The sequence below is a fragment of the Syngnathus typhle genome, linkage group LG5, assembly GCF_033458585.1.
Source record: "Syngnathus typhle isolate RoL2023-S1 ecotype Sweden linkage group LG5, RoL_Styp_1.0, whole genome shotgun sequence".
Classification (NCBI taxonomy): Eukaryota; Metazoa; Chordata; class Actinopteri; order Syngnathiformes; family Syngnathidae; genus Syngnathus; species Syngnathus typhle.
In genome coordinates, this window is record NC_083742.1 from 13,210,128 (window position 1) to 13,227,480 (window position 17,353).

The 17,353-nt window shown below is 42.0% G+C and overlaps 1 protein-coding gene across 2 annotated transcripts in view; it reads left to right on the forward strand.

The window, feature by feature from the left end:
- The first annotated feature begins 1,344 nt into the window (after positions 1-1,344).
- The window catches only part of ccser1 (coiled-coil serine-rich protein 1), a 72,569-nt gene continuing 56,560 nt past the window's right edge, over positions 1,345-17,353 (forward strand). For both annotated transcript variants that reach the window (XM_061278362.1, XM_061278363.1), the window contains exons 1-6: positions 1,345-1,560; positions 5,880-6,786; positions 7,945-8,332; positions 10,111-10,274; positions 13,832-13,922; positions 16,015-16,120. In XM_061278362.1, the coding sequence (XP_061134346.1) occupies positions 5,908-6,786; positions 7,945-8,332; positions 10,111-10,274; positions 13,832-13,922; positions 16,015-16,120 (1,628 nt within the window). In that variant the 5' untranslated portion in view covers positions 1,345-1,560; positions 5,880-5,907. The remainder of the gene's footprint in view (positions 1,561-5,879; positions 6,787-7,944; positions 8,333-10,110; positions 10,275-13,831; positions 13,923-16,014; positions 16,121-17,353) is intronic.

Consider the following 17,353-nt stretch of genomic DNA (forward strand, 5'->3'; position numbering starts at 1 on the left):
GTTAAATCACTATTTTAACGTAATTCCCTTTTAATCTTATGTACATGTATGTATTATTGGTTCATTACAAATAAATAGAATCAAGCTTCTTACAGTTGAACTCTCCAGTCTTACATTGTGGAAAAAAAAACATTTTTTCCATTTTATTTCAATATCACAACAGTTGCAAACTTGATCCAAAAAAACTAAATCTCTATGCATTTAAAGACTGACAGGGCAGCTTTCACTGGCGGAATGTAAACAACAGCTGAATGTCTTTGTGTTCCCTGTTTTTGTTTTTGGGTGTAAAGACAAATCAAGTCAAATTTATAACCAAAATTGGAGGCAAGCTAATACAAAGTAAAGCTAGCATGTTGCATGTCAGTAACACTTGTATGTACCTACTGAGTGCAATAATATTTCAGTGGAAAAATAGCTAGCTTTGCTTAGACTGAGACTAATTTGCACTGTTGGTAGTTAACAATAATGTTAAATTTGTCAAATTAATTTTTCAAGTATTTTCCTCAAGTTGCTGGAGGTGATGGGTACAATTACTGTATGTGTGATGTAAATGTGAGTAGAATTATTCTTGGCTGGACTCGCGTGTGTTGGGTTGTCGTCAAATAAACTTGTTTTTATTAAAAATGGTTGTGGTTTATTGTTGGGGGGGGGGGAGTAAAATATAATGAGTAGAAAAGTGAAGTTTTAGAGTGGCATTAAGATTACATGGAGTAATAGGGTAAATAGATTCTGTGTTAATGTTAGTATAATGAGTTTTGTGTCATTAATGCAACTTGACATTTCTCATGCAGCTGAAGACTTGGATCTCATGATCTAAATTTAAATACAATGCTTTTATTTCAATTAGTGTGATATGTGTAATTACTTTATATTAATTATATTCTAAGTGTAATACATTTAATGGTATTACAGTACTATGGCTACACTTATATTGCTGTTATATTACATTATTGTATCGGATAGATTTAATTGCATTTATTGGATGATATATAATGAATTTGTTAATTACATTTATACAATGTACAATACATTCATATCAGCACTGTCAATATTAAATTATATAGTATGACTACATTTACAGTACTTATAGTTGTTTGAATGGGTATAATACATTGTAATATTTTTAATATATTTTACACATTGGAATGAGTACAACACATACATTATAACTTGAGTATGACAGTATAATTTGACTTGTAAATATTATTACTACCACTGTATAATATACATTTAATTATGTTACTAATGTTGATATTTTTAATATGATATTCTTGTTCAGATGGCCTCACCTGTCAATCAGTCTACCTACACAAGTGTGGGGGCGGGACCGAGTCGTGACGTCATGTCGCTGTCACCTCAACGCGGAAGACGATCAAGACGCAGGAGGGAAGGAAATGATCCGATCCACGTCAATGAAGTGGAACAACGTCGTTATCGTGCACTGATACCTCCACACCAGCATCATCACACAACCGACGTCCCCCGTTTCACGGATCCGTTTCGAGGCTCCACACAGCCCCTATGAGCCGAGCCGGAGAGACGCTGGGAATCCGTTGAAAGGTGCGTACAGCTAGCGTCCAGCTAGCTAGAATGGCAGCCTGACCGGTTTGTGTCATTCCATTTACCCTGCACACCTGTCATGTTTTGTTTCGCCGGTGATAACGTGTTAACATGCGACGTGCATGTCGTGTGTCGTCGACGCCAAGCTGCACTCGTGAAGGTCACTACGTGCATGTCCGTCATTGAGATTTGCTGTTGCTTTAATGAAGTAGCGGCCCGTGTGGCGGTGGCAAGGCAGAGAGAGCCTCCAGGAGGTTGTTGAGGCGGGCAGGTGCACATGCAGGCGGGCTGAGGGTGACGCTTGTGTCCGCTCACGGGGCGTCGTCAAACATTATTTACACTTTCCCCTTGCTATTCGCCAGGCTCGAGGTTAAAATCCAACGTGAACTGGAGTAATTCTCCCGAAAAGTACACGCCCCCCTAAAAGTGTTTACAATTGCTTATAGAGCGAGCAACCCTTGATTTGTATGAATTTGTACTTTATTTACATTTCTGATAAGTGACAACCTAAGTCAAACATACTCTCTCTCTAATAAAGTGCATTAACACTAACCATCTTCATTTATTGTTACTACAATAACAAACAAGCAAATTGTTTATTGACCATGTAGAAAATAGCTTTGCCTGCCATCGGTAGTGATACGATATGATAATCTTAGCAAGGAATCATGAAAATAAGATGCAGGTAATCAGGAAGTCGTTTTATACATGCACCTATGAAGAATCTATGGATGCACCGGTTTTGTGTGTTTCTCTGTCGCTCCTTCTAACTTTAGGCCAGCAGACACCAATGTCACATGACGGCCTGGCGAACAACACAGGTTTTAAACGACACCATTGAAGTACATTTTACAAATAACAGGAGAGTGAAAGCATCATCAAAATTCTAACTGCTTACTTTTTCTTTTAATTCCAGTACACAGGTACAACAAATACCCAATAGTTTTGATAAGTGCAGCAAATGTCAGCTACAGGACTCTATCAATCCAAAGTTAATGGGAACAGAAAATAGGAAGTTGAAGCGTATCCAAATTAAAGCCATAACATTGTTTAACTGAACAAACAATAATACTTAACTAGCAACTGATAATCGTGCTCAGTGCTCGACAATGTGACTATTAAGTATGAGACATCAGCAAATAAAAACAGCAGTTTGTGTTTCCTGTTCTTATTTCTCTGTATTTTTTTCCTCACTGGTTTAAGGAGAAATTTTGTTATCTGATCATTCTATTATATATGAAACATGTTTGCCAATGTGTGGTTAAGATGTTCTTTTCTGAAGTTCTCACTCACTGTTTATTCATATACTCCAAATAACACGGGGCCTGTGCCAGCCTACAAGGCGTAGGCTGCATCAATGTGGTGCTATGTTGAGAGAGAGCAGACAATACGTTAGGATTACTGCATCTTACTGAGGGCTGTCCATGACATTTTGCTTGCTCAAAAAACATCATGTGTGCCCCCAAGTTAGACATCAGCTGAGTGCGCTGAGCACTTTTGGCTTAGCTTCTTTTTCTTAGGATTTTTCTGTGCAAGGCCACCGCAAAGAGAATCATGATGATAACGTGACGATAAACAATATGGTGACATCCGCAGTCGCCCATGCACACGTAAATCCTCTGGGATGATTGGAGGCTTCACTGTACACTTTATAATATTATAAGCTACGATTCCTTCCAGTAAAACCTCTTAAAGACCGCAAGGTGATAGTACTGCCCCACAAATACCTTCTTACTCCAGCTCCATTAGTGTGTCTGTCAAGTGGCTATAAAGGACGAGTGTGTTTTTGATAATCTGCTGTATGATGAGGTTAGTTGTTTACATCAGACATAGGCGTGCAGCCCGTCGTCAAAGCCATTCTCTCACAAACCTGTTTTGGAAGCCCGTTGAGTCACACCCCATACACCAGTGCTTCTCAATTATTTTCTGTTACGCCCCCCCCTAGCAAGAAGAAATCTATTCGCGCCCCCCCTCCCCACCGTGACTATCCTAACTTGTCTTGTAAGTCGTAAAATGTTGCACTGTCGCAAACGTGACAGAAGTAACAATGAGAGCGCCACTGCCCCCTGCTGTAGTAAACCCGCAATTACACTTTATTCTAGTACTGCCAAAAAAAAAGCCTGTTCCCCAGGGTCACACGCGCCCCCCCCAGGAATAGCACCGCGCCCCCCAAGGGGGGCGCGCCCCACAATTTGAGAAGCACTGCCATACACACACACATGCATATACCGTAATTTTCGGACTATAAGTCGCACCGGAGTATAAGTCGCACCAGCCATAAAATGCCCCAAAAAGTGAAAAAAAACCCCATATATATGTATATAAGTCGCTCCTGAGTATAAGTCTCCCCCCCACCCAAACTATGAAAAAAAACGCGACTTTAAGTCCGAAAATTACGGTACTCAAAAAACAACATGGTCTCATGCTAATTGCGCAGCAAAGTGGGAGTCGCTGTTTATTGAGTGTGTTTGCGTGTGTTGAGTGTAAGTAAGGGGAAAAGATTCAAAGCTAATCTGTTAGCATATGGTGTCATTAGGAAGGCGGCAGGGTGCTCCCATAAGTCGCCAGCTGTTGATTCAAGAGAACAAGGCACCAAGCACAAAATATATGAATGGGCTTTTTTGTTTTTAACGTAACAACTTTGCATTTGGGAGGCCTTGTGATTAGCATCTGGAGATCTGGGTTGGAATCCCTCGGAGGGGTAGTCCTCCTGCATTCCTAAAAGATGCATGTTAGGTTCAGAGGTGTGACTGACAATGACATCTAACAAAGGGAGGAGTGGGAAGTCACAAACTATGCTCCTGTGTGGGGCGGGGCACAGTGTAGGATCCGGAAAAACTTCATGACACAATGAAAAAAAATTGGTGGGGTGAGGTCATGTTTTAAATTTACCAACAAATTGACTGACTCATACTTTATACGCTGCGTGTCAAATTCAAGATGCAGAGAAAAACACAGTGGACTGGAAATTTGCAAAACAAAATGATGGATGGATAGAAGTGCTATGCTGCAGTAATATCGCTGACACTTTAAGTCTAAATTTATTTCAAGAGCTTTTCAAGTCGTAGCTGTTCACCAGCCCTCAATCTGTCTGTAATCTGTGTTTAATCAGATGGAGGATGTTTCTCGACTCAAGGTACTCGGTCAGAGTGCATTGTCTAGGTCAGCTGTTTGCACTGCGCAATCACAATAATACACTCATATTTTTGGGACCCTGTGATTGATTGGGGGTGAATTCTGACCGTTCAAATCCATCCAAGCCTTTTGGAAGTCGATACGAGGTGACATTTGAATGACCTTCAATGTTTGGCGTGCAGGCCTCCTGAAATGGGCTGATGTGACCGTAACAAATGACTTGTTGGCAGCTTGATCAAATTTGCTTTCGGAGGAGGTGACGCACCCAGCGAGGCACCTCGGCGCAGGGAGTTAAAGTAAGCTTATTACAGCCAGGTCAAAACCAAAACACTTGAGTTGTTCTCTTGCTACTTTGGGAGTGCTGGGCTCATCAAGTGGAGCAAATAATGAAGATGTGAGTACTTGAACTATTTGTTGTGTGATTTGTAAAGCCAGTGTCATCTTTTTAGTTTTCATGCAGCTTCTTTGCCCTTGATAGCTAAAAGTTAACATGGCATGTAAGTAATCTGCAAGTTAATGTTCACTGTGATGTGTTTGTCTGTCTGTCTGTTAATGGGATTACTGCAAAAACCACATGGCCGCGTCTAGCAGAGCGTGTAGCATATTTGGGCCAAAACAAGTTTTGGACACGCTCTTGTCAGCGGGAAAAACAAACCTTTTTGATTGAGTTGTACCGTATTTTCCGGACTATAAGGCGCACCTATAAACCTACAATTTTCTCAAAAGCCGACAGTGCGCCTTATAGTCCGGTGCGCCTTATATATGGACCAAATTCCTAAATTGAAACTGGCCCGAAGCATTGTGTCATGAAATCAATCATAAGTGGCCTGCTGAAGACTATGAATCATGAATCAAAAAGACTATGGATTATTATTTTGTGATTATAAAGTAATTTGTTACGTCTGATGTTGAAATAAAAAAGATAAAATGGAGAATGATTTGAATTAAAAATCTGACATGATGCATTAATAGTGCGCCTTATAGTCCGGTGCGCCTTATATAAGGACAAAGTTTTAAAGTGCGCCATTCATTGAAGGTGCGCCTTATAGTCCGGTGCGCCTTATAGTCCGGAAAATACGGTAATGTTATGGTAGGCTTACACGGCAGGTCCTCTCTGTCTCCCCCAAATGTTGAATGTGAAGCTTCTCTATGTTCAAGTTTGTTGTTGTTTGTCTGGTCCTCAGACTACCCCACCACCGCCTCAGCCTATCGATGGGTGAATCCAGCTCACGCCGCTCCACGCTGGTCTCCCGCCTGCCCATCTTCCGCCGGAGCAACAGCAAGCGGCAAGACTCGCTGCCGTCGTCCCCATCTTCAGGCGGCAACTGCGTGCACACGTCATCTCCCTCCAGCACAAACTCCAGCTCGGGGAGCACTGGCAAAAGGCGGAGCCTCTTTCGCGCGCCCTCGCTCAGTTTTTCGGCCAAGCGGAGCCACCAGCCTAGCGTCCAGCCCGTCAATTTGAACCTCACGCCGGCGCAGACCACTGACGCCAACGGGAACAGCCAGCAGTCGGCGGGAGCGAGCGATGCTCACCCTAAATCGCGACACACGTTCGGCTTCGGGAGCCACCGGCAGAAGAAAATCACGCGCTCTCAAACGGAGGATTTTGACAAGGCGTCGGCGTCCTCATCCTCGACCAATCGGAATGTCTTCATCAATTGCCTCGGCGGCTCGGCGGTCAACGAGGGCGATGACTCGGGCTTCATCGAAGATTACGGGAACGGTAGCAGGCGCTCGTCACGACACAAAAAGCACCTGCTTCCCAAGTCCCTCTCGGCGCACCACCGCTTCTCTCACCACAAACCACCGGGGGACAATCAGGAGTGTGTTGTCGTCACGCCGGGGGCCGGGGGGCTCACCCCAGGGTCTTGTCCGAGCGATGGTGGCCTGGAGAGCTCCCTCCAGTCTCCCATGGTATCAGAGGACCGCACCACGGCCATCACCCCTTCTGAGTTCATCCCCATCACAGAGGACTCCATCTCTGAGGCTGAAGCTCTACCAGCTACCAGTCCTGGACCCACACTGACCACCGACACTGCCTCAGCTGAGGGTCCATCTGGCCCAGAGACATTCATCTCCTCCTCCCAGGTACCGCTCCTAGATCGATTGACAGCTTTTGCCAAATTGTCTTGACTATAAAGTCAACAATCTGGTCCATGAGAGTCAGCAACTGTTAAACGCACTCTTAACTTTAACAATTGATAATAGGTAATGAATGCAGCATTGTACCTTCATTTTCAAGCCGTCCCTGTAAAGTAAAAATATGAGTTATTAATTTGACACACCACAGAGAAGGGTAATAATCGGCAAGTACATATATAAAATGAAGTGTCAAAAAAATGTCTGTCCCAACTGTCAGACACGTTCGCTTAAATTTCAACTGTTAATCAAATACATTCGTCCGTCTAGCACAAGGGTGTCAAACTTATTTTTTTCGTGGGCCGCATCGTGGTTATAGTTTCCTTCTGAGGGCCACTATGACTGTCAACTCAAATAATGTATGAACGTCTCATATTTACAGTATTGGCGACACAACAAACTTATAAATCACGAGCTTTGAAATCAGAGACCCCTAAAAAACTTCAAGTTTTTAAAAAGATGATTGGTAATAAAACTTGCAAGTGACAACTCTATTTGACTAATTGCAATTTTTGTATTGGCACATAAAGTCGACAATTTGGCACCGTGAGCCAAATATAATTACACTGTGGGCCACATTTGGCCCGCGGGCCAGAGTTTGACACCGCTTGTCTACACATCCCTTCATGTTTGCGCTTAAAGCCTTCGGCGGCTGGAATATACAAAAAAAGACCTCAGCAGAACATGCAAGCTATACATGTGAAGGCTTAGCCAAGAACATCAAACTCAAATTGTGAGTCATCTCTAATGACCATTATTCCTCCATGCTGCCGCCGCAGGTGCCACTATTCAATAACACTTTCTTCTTATAAACACACACGGACTTGAGGTGCCCTTGGATGCGAAGAACCTAAAAACTAAAATAAAAGAAAAAGTAGGTATATTTATTGTGAAACGTGTGAAAGTCTTGTGTAAGCCCCCAGCACCAGGCATGAGAAGTCTTTTCTATTAAGAGTATAAAAAGTCTGCCCTTCACATTTTACACCTGTGTGCCATCATTCAAGAGTTTTATTTTATGTTCTGCTGAGAATGAGGAAAAAAAAAATCACCTGTACTGACAATATTAAACATGACCATGCAAGATAAAGTTCAATGTCATCTTCTCAGGTTTTCTTCACGCCGGCTCCATCTGGCACTGAGAATCCGTTGGTTCCCGAGACCAGCACGGCCAACAACACAGACTACGAGACGGCCGTCTCCCTCTCTGAACCTGAGACGGCCGTACCCCGTCCGGCTCCGCGGGAACTTTCGCCGGACAAGCGGGAGGAGCGCAAGGAAGAGAGAGAGGAGGCCGGGACGGAGACGCCGGGACAGGAGCCGGTCAATGCCGAAATTACCAGCGAGAGCGAGGCGGGAGCGCCGAGAAGCGACGGCTGCCGCTCGTACACGGAACAGACGGAGAGGAAGGCGCGACACACTCTGTCGGTTCACGAGAGAGGGAACTTTTGCGGCTGTCGTGAACCCAGGTCCTGTCACTTAAGAAAGCCGCACACAGGTATGACCTTTCTGAATAAACTGCATCAGTACAGAACAGGGAAGCAAAGTTGACACAGCAAGTTTCAGCTTTCTGTGGAAGTATTAGAGAGAGCAGTTTTCCACTTTCTGAGATATCGTCGTCAAAAGCCTGCTTACACTGTCTGTAAAAATGGTCATTTCCTATCTCCCCCTTTTTTTATGTATTAGTGTTTCATATAAAAGGCACTGAAACGGAATGTAGGGACAAAGTTTCAGCTTTTTGAGGTAGTATTAGAAAGCCCCTTTTACACAGCTTGTAAAATGCTCCACTTTCTGACAGGCAGGCAGGCAGGCACCTCAGACGCTACCTGTAAAAGTACAACGAAAAAAAATCCCTCTTTTTTTAAATTATATATATATATATATATGACACTGACATAAATCGAAGGAATAAAGTTGACTAAGGTTTCAGCCTTCTGAGGTAGTACGAGAAACCGGCCTGAAAGAGCCCTCGACGTGTATTCTACTCACAAGTCACTCATCCCGCAATAATGTGTTGCAAGCAGTTTTAACTCGGGTGGCAAATATTTTTCTAGCGATAATTTTGTCAGTGAATCGTACGATGAAAATGTTTTTAATTTCCGTCCCTTCATTCTAGATTAGAAGAGGATTTCAAATTGACAGTGCAGAAAGTCAAAAACCTGAATTCATTATGATTCAGTTCTTGTGTTAGTTTGTAACATGTTGTAAAATAGGGAAAAATATTGAGTGTTGATTTAAAAAAAATGAAAGCAAATGTTTTATTTTGATTCAACACAAAGGCTGCAGATATGAATCATTTACTGTTGAGAAAGAGTAAGGTATCTGAACTATTAGTGGATTAAAAAAAAATTGATTTGGGAATCGATTAGGTTTCGATTAATCGTTACATAGATTAATTTGATAATTGATTAACGCCTTACTGCCAATTATTTTACATGTTACACAAAACACTAGCGCTGACCAGATCCAATTATCTAATTGGACGATGCCATCTGTTTGTTTAAAAGCGTACACAGTCGTTGCAATATCCTGCCTTGACCGCATTCCCGTTAAAAGGCACAGTGGACAAATACCAGCATCACTGAATCGGCCTCCGTCTATTTTTCGTCAAATTTGTCCTCAATACGGTTGCAGATGAGCATGAGCTGGAGCCTCTCCCAGCTGACTTTGGGCAAGAGGCCATGTGCACCCTGAACAAGTCACATACAGACAAACAAGCAATTCTCACATACGGAACATTCAGACCATTCAATCAACAACCTTCTAACCCCACACACTCCACGAGGGTCGGAGCGGACATGTGATAATCCCAAGAGAACAGTGGTGCCCTAAATAAATTCACATGGCAAGAGATATACCGCTACCTAATAATTCAATGTAATTGAATTCTGTGCTCTAGTGTAACATAAAGGAGGAGTCTCTGGGCTCTTTTCCTTTTTTGGCTGATTTAAAAAATTCTAAAGACTTCTTCAGTGTGAGGACAAACATGCAATTACGCCCACTCACTTTTTGATGCGTGGAAATAAAAGGACTCTCATACACACTTTGTAAATGCTGTTCAGTATGCAAATTTGTGTTGAAGGAGGTTTCCGCTAAAAAGCATTTCTTTCACATTCCTGTTTGTAGTTGTGGCTCTCTTTTGTTCACTATAACCAAACAACCCTCTGCAACTTTATTGGGATTTTCATCCGTGATTTAGTTTCAATACAAAACTAACATATAACCCCCCCAATATAAATAAATTGTGAATGTTTATGGTTTTGTGCCTTCCTGCAGCCTCGCTGTGCAGCAGTGTCAGCCCCTACCATGAGGTGATGCGTTTGGAGCGGCGTTTGCGTTCCTCCTCGGAAGGGGCCGGCGGTCCTCGTATCCACGGCATGGAAGGATGCGGCCTGCTGAAACACAGAAACAACTCCTCATCATCCAAATTGGGAAGTTTGGTAAGTGTGTTACTTTGATTGTAGTACCTCGAAGATCATTTCCAATTGAGATGAATTATTTTTGGGATCATGAGCGTAGAAGCTTAATTAACTGTTTCAAACCGTTTTAATTGATGTAAACGTTTATGCAGAAGTTTGAAAACAATAAAACACTCTTGAACACACCCTAAGCTTTAATCACGATTGAGCGAACGATTAAATGATGCGGCTCCCGTTAATATTAACTGTCAGACAAGTCAAACGCACCAGTCACAGAAGATCTAAATCACAATCCTTTTATTCACACAATAAAATTAGTCAATGCCTAAAAACTCAGAGGGGGGGGGGGGGAATTCAGTGTCACACCTGATGGGGAGCGTGAGCTCACTCTAACATTTGCATACAAGCAATGTGCACTTTAAGACGCGCCTTTCCCCAAATGTTCTCCAAACTCACGATGGGGGGGTCTTGGGTAAGCCGTTCACTGACGATTGGCATCACCATTTCAGTAAATGTAACATCTTCTTTCCGGAAAGGGCTCCATATTATGATAGGCGTCCATTTGGAGTGATGAATGAGACATTTTGAGAAGCGCATATAGATAAACCTGTAAGGTATCTGATTACTTATTTCTTTCGGTTTCTGTTTTTATCTCGACATTTCTTTGGGGTGCCAGGGTGGGCCCAGCTTTGAGATATTTGTCACATTTATCGCATTTGCTGTTTCGCCCACCTTTTCATTGCTTTTGACAGCCGGATAATAATGTAGCAGGCCGACAGCGATTGCGCCCACTTCTACTTGACAAGATAATCACACTAAACATTTCTCTGTGGGGTGTCTGCATTTATTGTTGATATCAGCTTTTATAACTTTAAATGCATTTTTTTTTTATGCATTTATTTACAGTTATGGTTTGTGCTGCCTGTACTTCAGCTTCCCATCGTTGGTTCCTACACCGCAAACAATGAATCGAATGAAAGACGTAGATGAATGAAATGGACAGAAATTCTCGGTGCAGCCGAGAAGTTGAGGGCTGGTCTCAGTGTTACGTCTCAGTTTTTTTTTTTTTTCACATGACTTGGTTCTGTCTGATTCATCGAGCCGCGATCTTAAACTCTGCCATGAGTTGTGTGTGTGAAGTGATAAGAATCAGACCCTCCACATTTGAGGTTGTGAAAAAGGTCAGTGTGCCCTCACATATCTTGGGGTTCTACTTAGAAAATAAGGAAATAATGAAGAAGGAGCTCGACAGGCCCATTAATGCAGCGTCTGCAGTAATGTAAAATCTGTGCGGGTTTTTCACGGTGAAGGTTCTAAGCCGAAAAGTGAGACTCTTGATTTACAGCCCGGTCGTTCCTACCGTCACGTATGGCCATGAGCTGACCAAAAAAACAAGGTCACCAACACGGCGGTCAAATTAGTTTCCTCTGCAGTGTCCCCGACCTCTCCCTTGAATAATTTATTTGCGGATGTTTGGGTGTTTTAATTTGTTGTAATCGAGCTCGAGTTTGGTACGTTGTAAGCTTTTCATCGGCCGATCCAACTCGCTGGGGGACCCTTCAGTAAACCAAGGTTTACAAACGTACCAATTGATTAGAACCAGATAAAGGCTGTAAAAGTGAACAATAGGTGCGAAAGGACCTTTGGACCGAGTGCGTAACTTTCCCTTTTATGCAGCCTCGTTCAAGAGATGGATTTTACATTTGTCAAAGACGTTGGCTCCTCTCCGGCCCCACCTCTGGCAGTAAACACGTGGCTGTGCGCAATCTGAAAAAAAGGAAGCTATTTTGTGATTCTCGTACCGTTTGTCCTTCAACCCAACGCAATTGCAACTTGAAAGTGTTGAATGTACTGCAAATGTCATGTCTGGCTTCTTTAAAGGACAGGATTGTCATTGCTCTGTTGTGTTGTGTGTTGGGGTATTACACAATAATGTTCTTTTACACTATAGTGTGTGTCTATGACTTTCTATGCATTCTTTTTTTGTTAGCTTCACTGAGAAACTGTGATTCAGTTTGTCATTTATGGACAGCAGCTGCTTCTAAAAAGACACAACCTTTTTAGTTATTCCTTCATGTGCCTTTTGTACCCCCCTTTCCTCTCATGTGTCGGTGTAGCGGATCAATACGGAATAAGGCTGTTGCATTGTTTTAGTGATGAGAGCAGAGCAAAGTCGCTTATTGGATTTTCGGAGTCTCTCCCCGAGTTGCGTGGATTTAGTTTTTCTCCAGAGCAAGTCTTTCAACCAGCGCTAAGTATTTATTGGGAGAAGAAGCATCCATCCATTTTCTATAGTGCTAGTCCTTACCAGCATGTCGTAAACAGTCTGTCAGATGAAAATAAAGTGTGGAGACTTAAAAAGTTCCCGTGTTATATCGTCTCCTTGGTAAAATAATATCCCAAATCTTTTTTTATCCACTGAACCTGAACCAAACTCAATCAAATATTGAAGTAGACATTTTACAAGATTTTTTGACGTGTTTTTTGATGGGGGCTTGAACTCATGAGGCATATTTTCCCCACTTTTAGGGATCCATTGTATAAAGGTTTAAATGTTGTTTTGTGTTTTGTTTCCAGTCAAATGTTACTTTAAACTGATTTACGGGTGCCACAAAATCCTTAGCCATTTTCAAATCTAGTATTTTCTTTGCTTTTTGTCAAGGAAACATACTTGTCTCGTTTCCTAATCTACAGTAGTCATCCTTTTCTTGGCCTTCAGATGGCAGTATTGGATTTTGTTCCAATATTGAAAAGGCCGGCGCTGCCTTACGGCCTCCAACTAATGCAGACATTTTATCCATTAACCGAGCTCTTTCTTGTCTGTAAAATGAGAGGAATGTCCTCATAGAACAATAGTGCAGAGTGCTTTAGGAAAAGGGTAGTGCGGCAATATTTTAACATGTTAGATTTACTTGTCATTTATTTGGTGACGAATTGCAGTGCAGTTGATCATGAAGGAATAAAAAGCGACTCGAAAAAAATCCATGTTCGATGAATGGCTGCTTGTCTTTATAGTTAACTGATCACGTTCTGCAGCATGTCTGCCTCATAGTCGAGAGGTTTTGGGTTTAAATCTCGTTTTCATGCTCCTTGGGTACTCCAGCCTCCCCTCGCATCTCCAGAATATGCATGTTAGCTTGATTAAAGAATCGTGCGTGGGTGCAAACGTGAGTGCATGTTTGTGTGTGACCTCCGATTGGCTGGCAACATCGTGTACCCTGCCCAAAAGTCATTTGGGATAGGTGACAAGCACTAGCGAAAATGGATGGAGGGATGATCACTTTGTCTTCTCGCTCATTCAGTACCTTTTCCCATCTGCTGTGTCATAATGATGAGACGCTAAATCTCTTTCTATGTCTCAAAGGCAAGAAAGCTCCAACACTCTTCCCAAACAGAGATCATCTTTTTCTCCAAATGATTAAAATCACTTCATCTTTTTATAGTTTGTGCTGTCCAACCCATTTTAATTTTGGGTGATTTATATCCTGAGGCTTTCCAGAACTGTCTCTTCTTTATTGTATTAACGTTATTTTCCCAACATGTTAATCATCTTTATTTGACGTTTGCCCATCTTTTAGGATGTTCTGAATAATATGGGCTCCTCCGAGCTGGATGAAGATGACCTCATGTTGGACCTGGACCTATCTGACGATCAGCGCCATCGTCACGGTAATTGTTTTTAATTGCCCTAGAAAATCATGAGGAGCGAGTTCCAGCCTCAAACTGTCGCCCTCGTCAAACACGTTCACTCTACCGGCAATGTTTGAAGTAACATTTTATCATTTCTACCTGGAGTGGAAGCATATCACGCATGATGATGTCAAGCCCCGTTTTGGATGTAGATCTATTTTGTGAAAGGCCTGGAGAGTCTTCTGTTTTGATCACATGCATCTCTCAGTCCCCCTATGATAGTTTTCTTTGATCCTCCTCACATCCATTTTGTTGCCTCCAGTGATCTCCCAATCTTTCAGCATATGGCACACAACTTTGATACACTTGCCTTATTTACAGCATGTCTCATGCTCGAGAAGTGATTATCAAGGTACACGTGTTGCCTGGCGCCATCCTTCAAAGCATGCCAAGCATATTTTTCTTTTTTTTTTTTGATAAAACGTGTGAGAATATAAGCGTAAATGAGTTTCGCCTGTGAACTCACCTCACCTGAATGTGTTAACTGGAGCGCGATTAACTTAAAATGGCGCTAATTGTGCGAAACACTTGTCTTGTGAGCTTGAGTACGATGTGGCAAGTGGTCCTGGCTCGTCGAGCGGGTTAATTGGGGAGATTTGCTGCGACAGCACTGGATTTATTTTTTCCATTTTTAAGCGCTCGCGCAGATGGCGAGTATCAGTTCACACGGTTTCTCGTCACCTCGCAAATGTACGCTCGACTTCTTTCATGCACAACAAAATGATAATACAATTGTGACTTATTTTATGAAATCATGAATCGTTGGATTTTTTCGATTTTTTTTTTTTTTAAGAAGCGCAGGAGTTGCCGCTGTTGCACCAATACCAAAGCCACTCATCAAAATATTCATATGATTGCACAGTACAGGAAGAAGTCACAGGTGCCTCTCGTGATTGATGCTCGCCTACGATTGTGAAAATGCAGCTCAAATGAAGAAAGTAATTTTATTGCCAGTTTGAAATCAGATCATGAAGGTAGCAGGTGCAAAATAACATTCATATAGCCGAAATAAATCAAAATAAATCTGAGTCATTTTTTCAAGACCTTTGACAAAACCATTAGGCTTATCGATACGCCAGTAAAGACCAAAAAAGGGTTAAACTTTGCTTTCTTGGAAAGCATTTATTTATTTTATTAGTATGTTTTTAATGGCCCTTCCACGAACACAAAATCTCAGAGGACAAACTGGCTGATGTATCACCAAAGATGGCACCGTCATTAATAACAAACACACACACACTGGAGCGTGCATGCTTAGTCATCGGCTCTAATAGTGTGCAGACTGTGCTGTGAAATTAAGCATTTGAATTATTGCAATAAAGTTGGCCCTTTTGACAGATTCACGCGCACCTGTCCTCACACAGCCCTTCGAGTCAAAAATTGCACAGCTGCAATTTAAAAAATATCTATCTCAGGAGGCTTCTTGCAGTCTTTTATTAAAGAGCGAGGCATTTCATTGCAACCAATATTGGCGGACTGCCGGTGTTTGTGTGCCACCACCTCAACTGTGCAGTGACTGATATGTGTGACAATAACCATAGAACAGGAAATGGAACTTACTGTGACAAAAGAAAGCTATTGGGCTTGAGCAACCTCAGATTTTTTTGTAATTGAAGGAGATGACAGACAAATTGCTGTTATCCTCGGTCGCAAGCACCCCACCCCTCGACTCATTCATCCATTCACATGCAATAATGTGTCTTAACAGCAAACCTGCATTGTGTTAGCTGGATGGTTGCAGGAATTTTCTAAAATCGGACTATCTATTTGCCTAGATAGACCAATCCAACGTCGGGAAGCTTTCTGCTGTCGGATTGCGTCGTCTGATTCATGTATCAATCAGAGGATTTAGTGATGCTAACATGTTAATTAAAACATTACCTGTGAAATTTTTATGGTGGTAGCTATTTGATCCTGGAGCAGATTAATTCCATTTCAGATGCTAGCAAAAGTGCTTTGAAATCTGTACCAACCAGTCCTTTTTTTCTTTTCTTCCAATGATAGAATGTTAGTTACCTGCTCATTTTGTGTGTGTGTGTGTGTGTGTGTGTGTGTGTGTATTTTTGCACAGTTTCCAGACAAGACTCTAGCCAGTCCTTGGCATCTTGTCTCAACCTGCTCCACTCCCCGATTGACCCATCAGGAGATCGCATCCTATCAAAAGACAACAGCCACAGGTAACTCAACAACAAATATTCAGTGGCCCATATGTTCATTATTTTGGTTGTACACTAAAAGTGTATTACGCTAACAAAAATTGCAAAACCCCATTGACATGCTAACAATTAGCATTGATAGTTGTGGTTTAAACACAAACGGTGGAGCAACACATGTAGGCGATAATATAACAATACTCATAGGTGTATATTCTTATCTGAAAACATGATATATTACTGAAGAGATATTTTGTATATTGCTATTAATTTCACTGGGGAGGACGATTTGCAATACAAGTGTGGCCATGGAACAATTTAAGCTCAGATCTCAAGGTTTTACTCGCTGTTGTGACCTTTGACTTGTCCCATCTCAGTTTGCCACTGTCCTTATTGTTCTCATTTTCATTGTTATAACTAGGAAATCACAAGGAACTACATTTCCTAGTTGCCTGTCAATTTCTGTTACCTTAGGACATTAAATAAATATCCCGCTGACAATATTAAGCATGATCTACTATGTAAAATGTCAATTCAGCTCTTGTATTGGATCCCAGTAGACTATCTAGACCACAACCGTGCTGCTGAAGGGGCTACATATCTTGCCTATAAAATTGCTGATTTTGAGTCTTCTTTGTGAGTTGGCTGGGATGCTTTATGTCCCCCACAGAGCCATAGTGGCGAGGAAACAAGACTTAAGCACAGTCAAGCATTAAATAAATATATTCATACATTCTCTTTGAGGAAATATGCAAGCTACATTTGTGTTCTCCTTTTCACGTCTCCCATTGGCCAACGGCTGAAACGGAATCTTCACACTTGTAGTACATTCGCAGCCAAATTCATCTGTGAAGTTCTTCTTCTTCAGTGCTGCCTTAGCTCGGGTTTCTTTGGGTTGCTGATAAATGGCTTATGTCAGCAGTGGCATTGTGGCTAGTTGTGTCTGACATGACAGCAGACCATTATGACTTTAAGTGCTGCTCTATTGAGTTGCACCCATAGATTAAAAGGTATTCCCTTTGAAAAAATTGCCCTCTGAGCCCACTTTTGTTTACCGACACTTGCGCCACCAGCACTTGGACACATCTATGACACCATTGAAACGTAACCCTTATCCTTGGCTGCTATTTTTTTTTTTTTTTTTTTTTACTGAGCAGCTTCCAATGCTTTCTAAATGTCCCCGTGAAAAGTGAAGAGCTTGCGCATCTAGACGAGAGACCTACCTGAGATTTTATAACAACTCGATCTTCTGTCCAG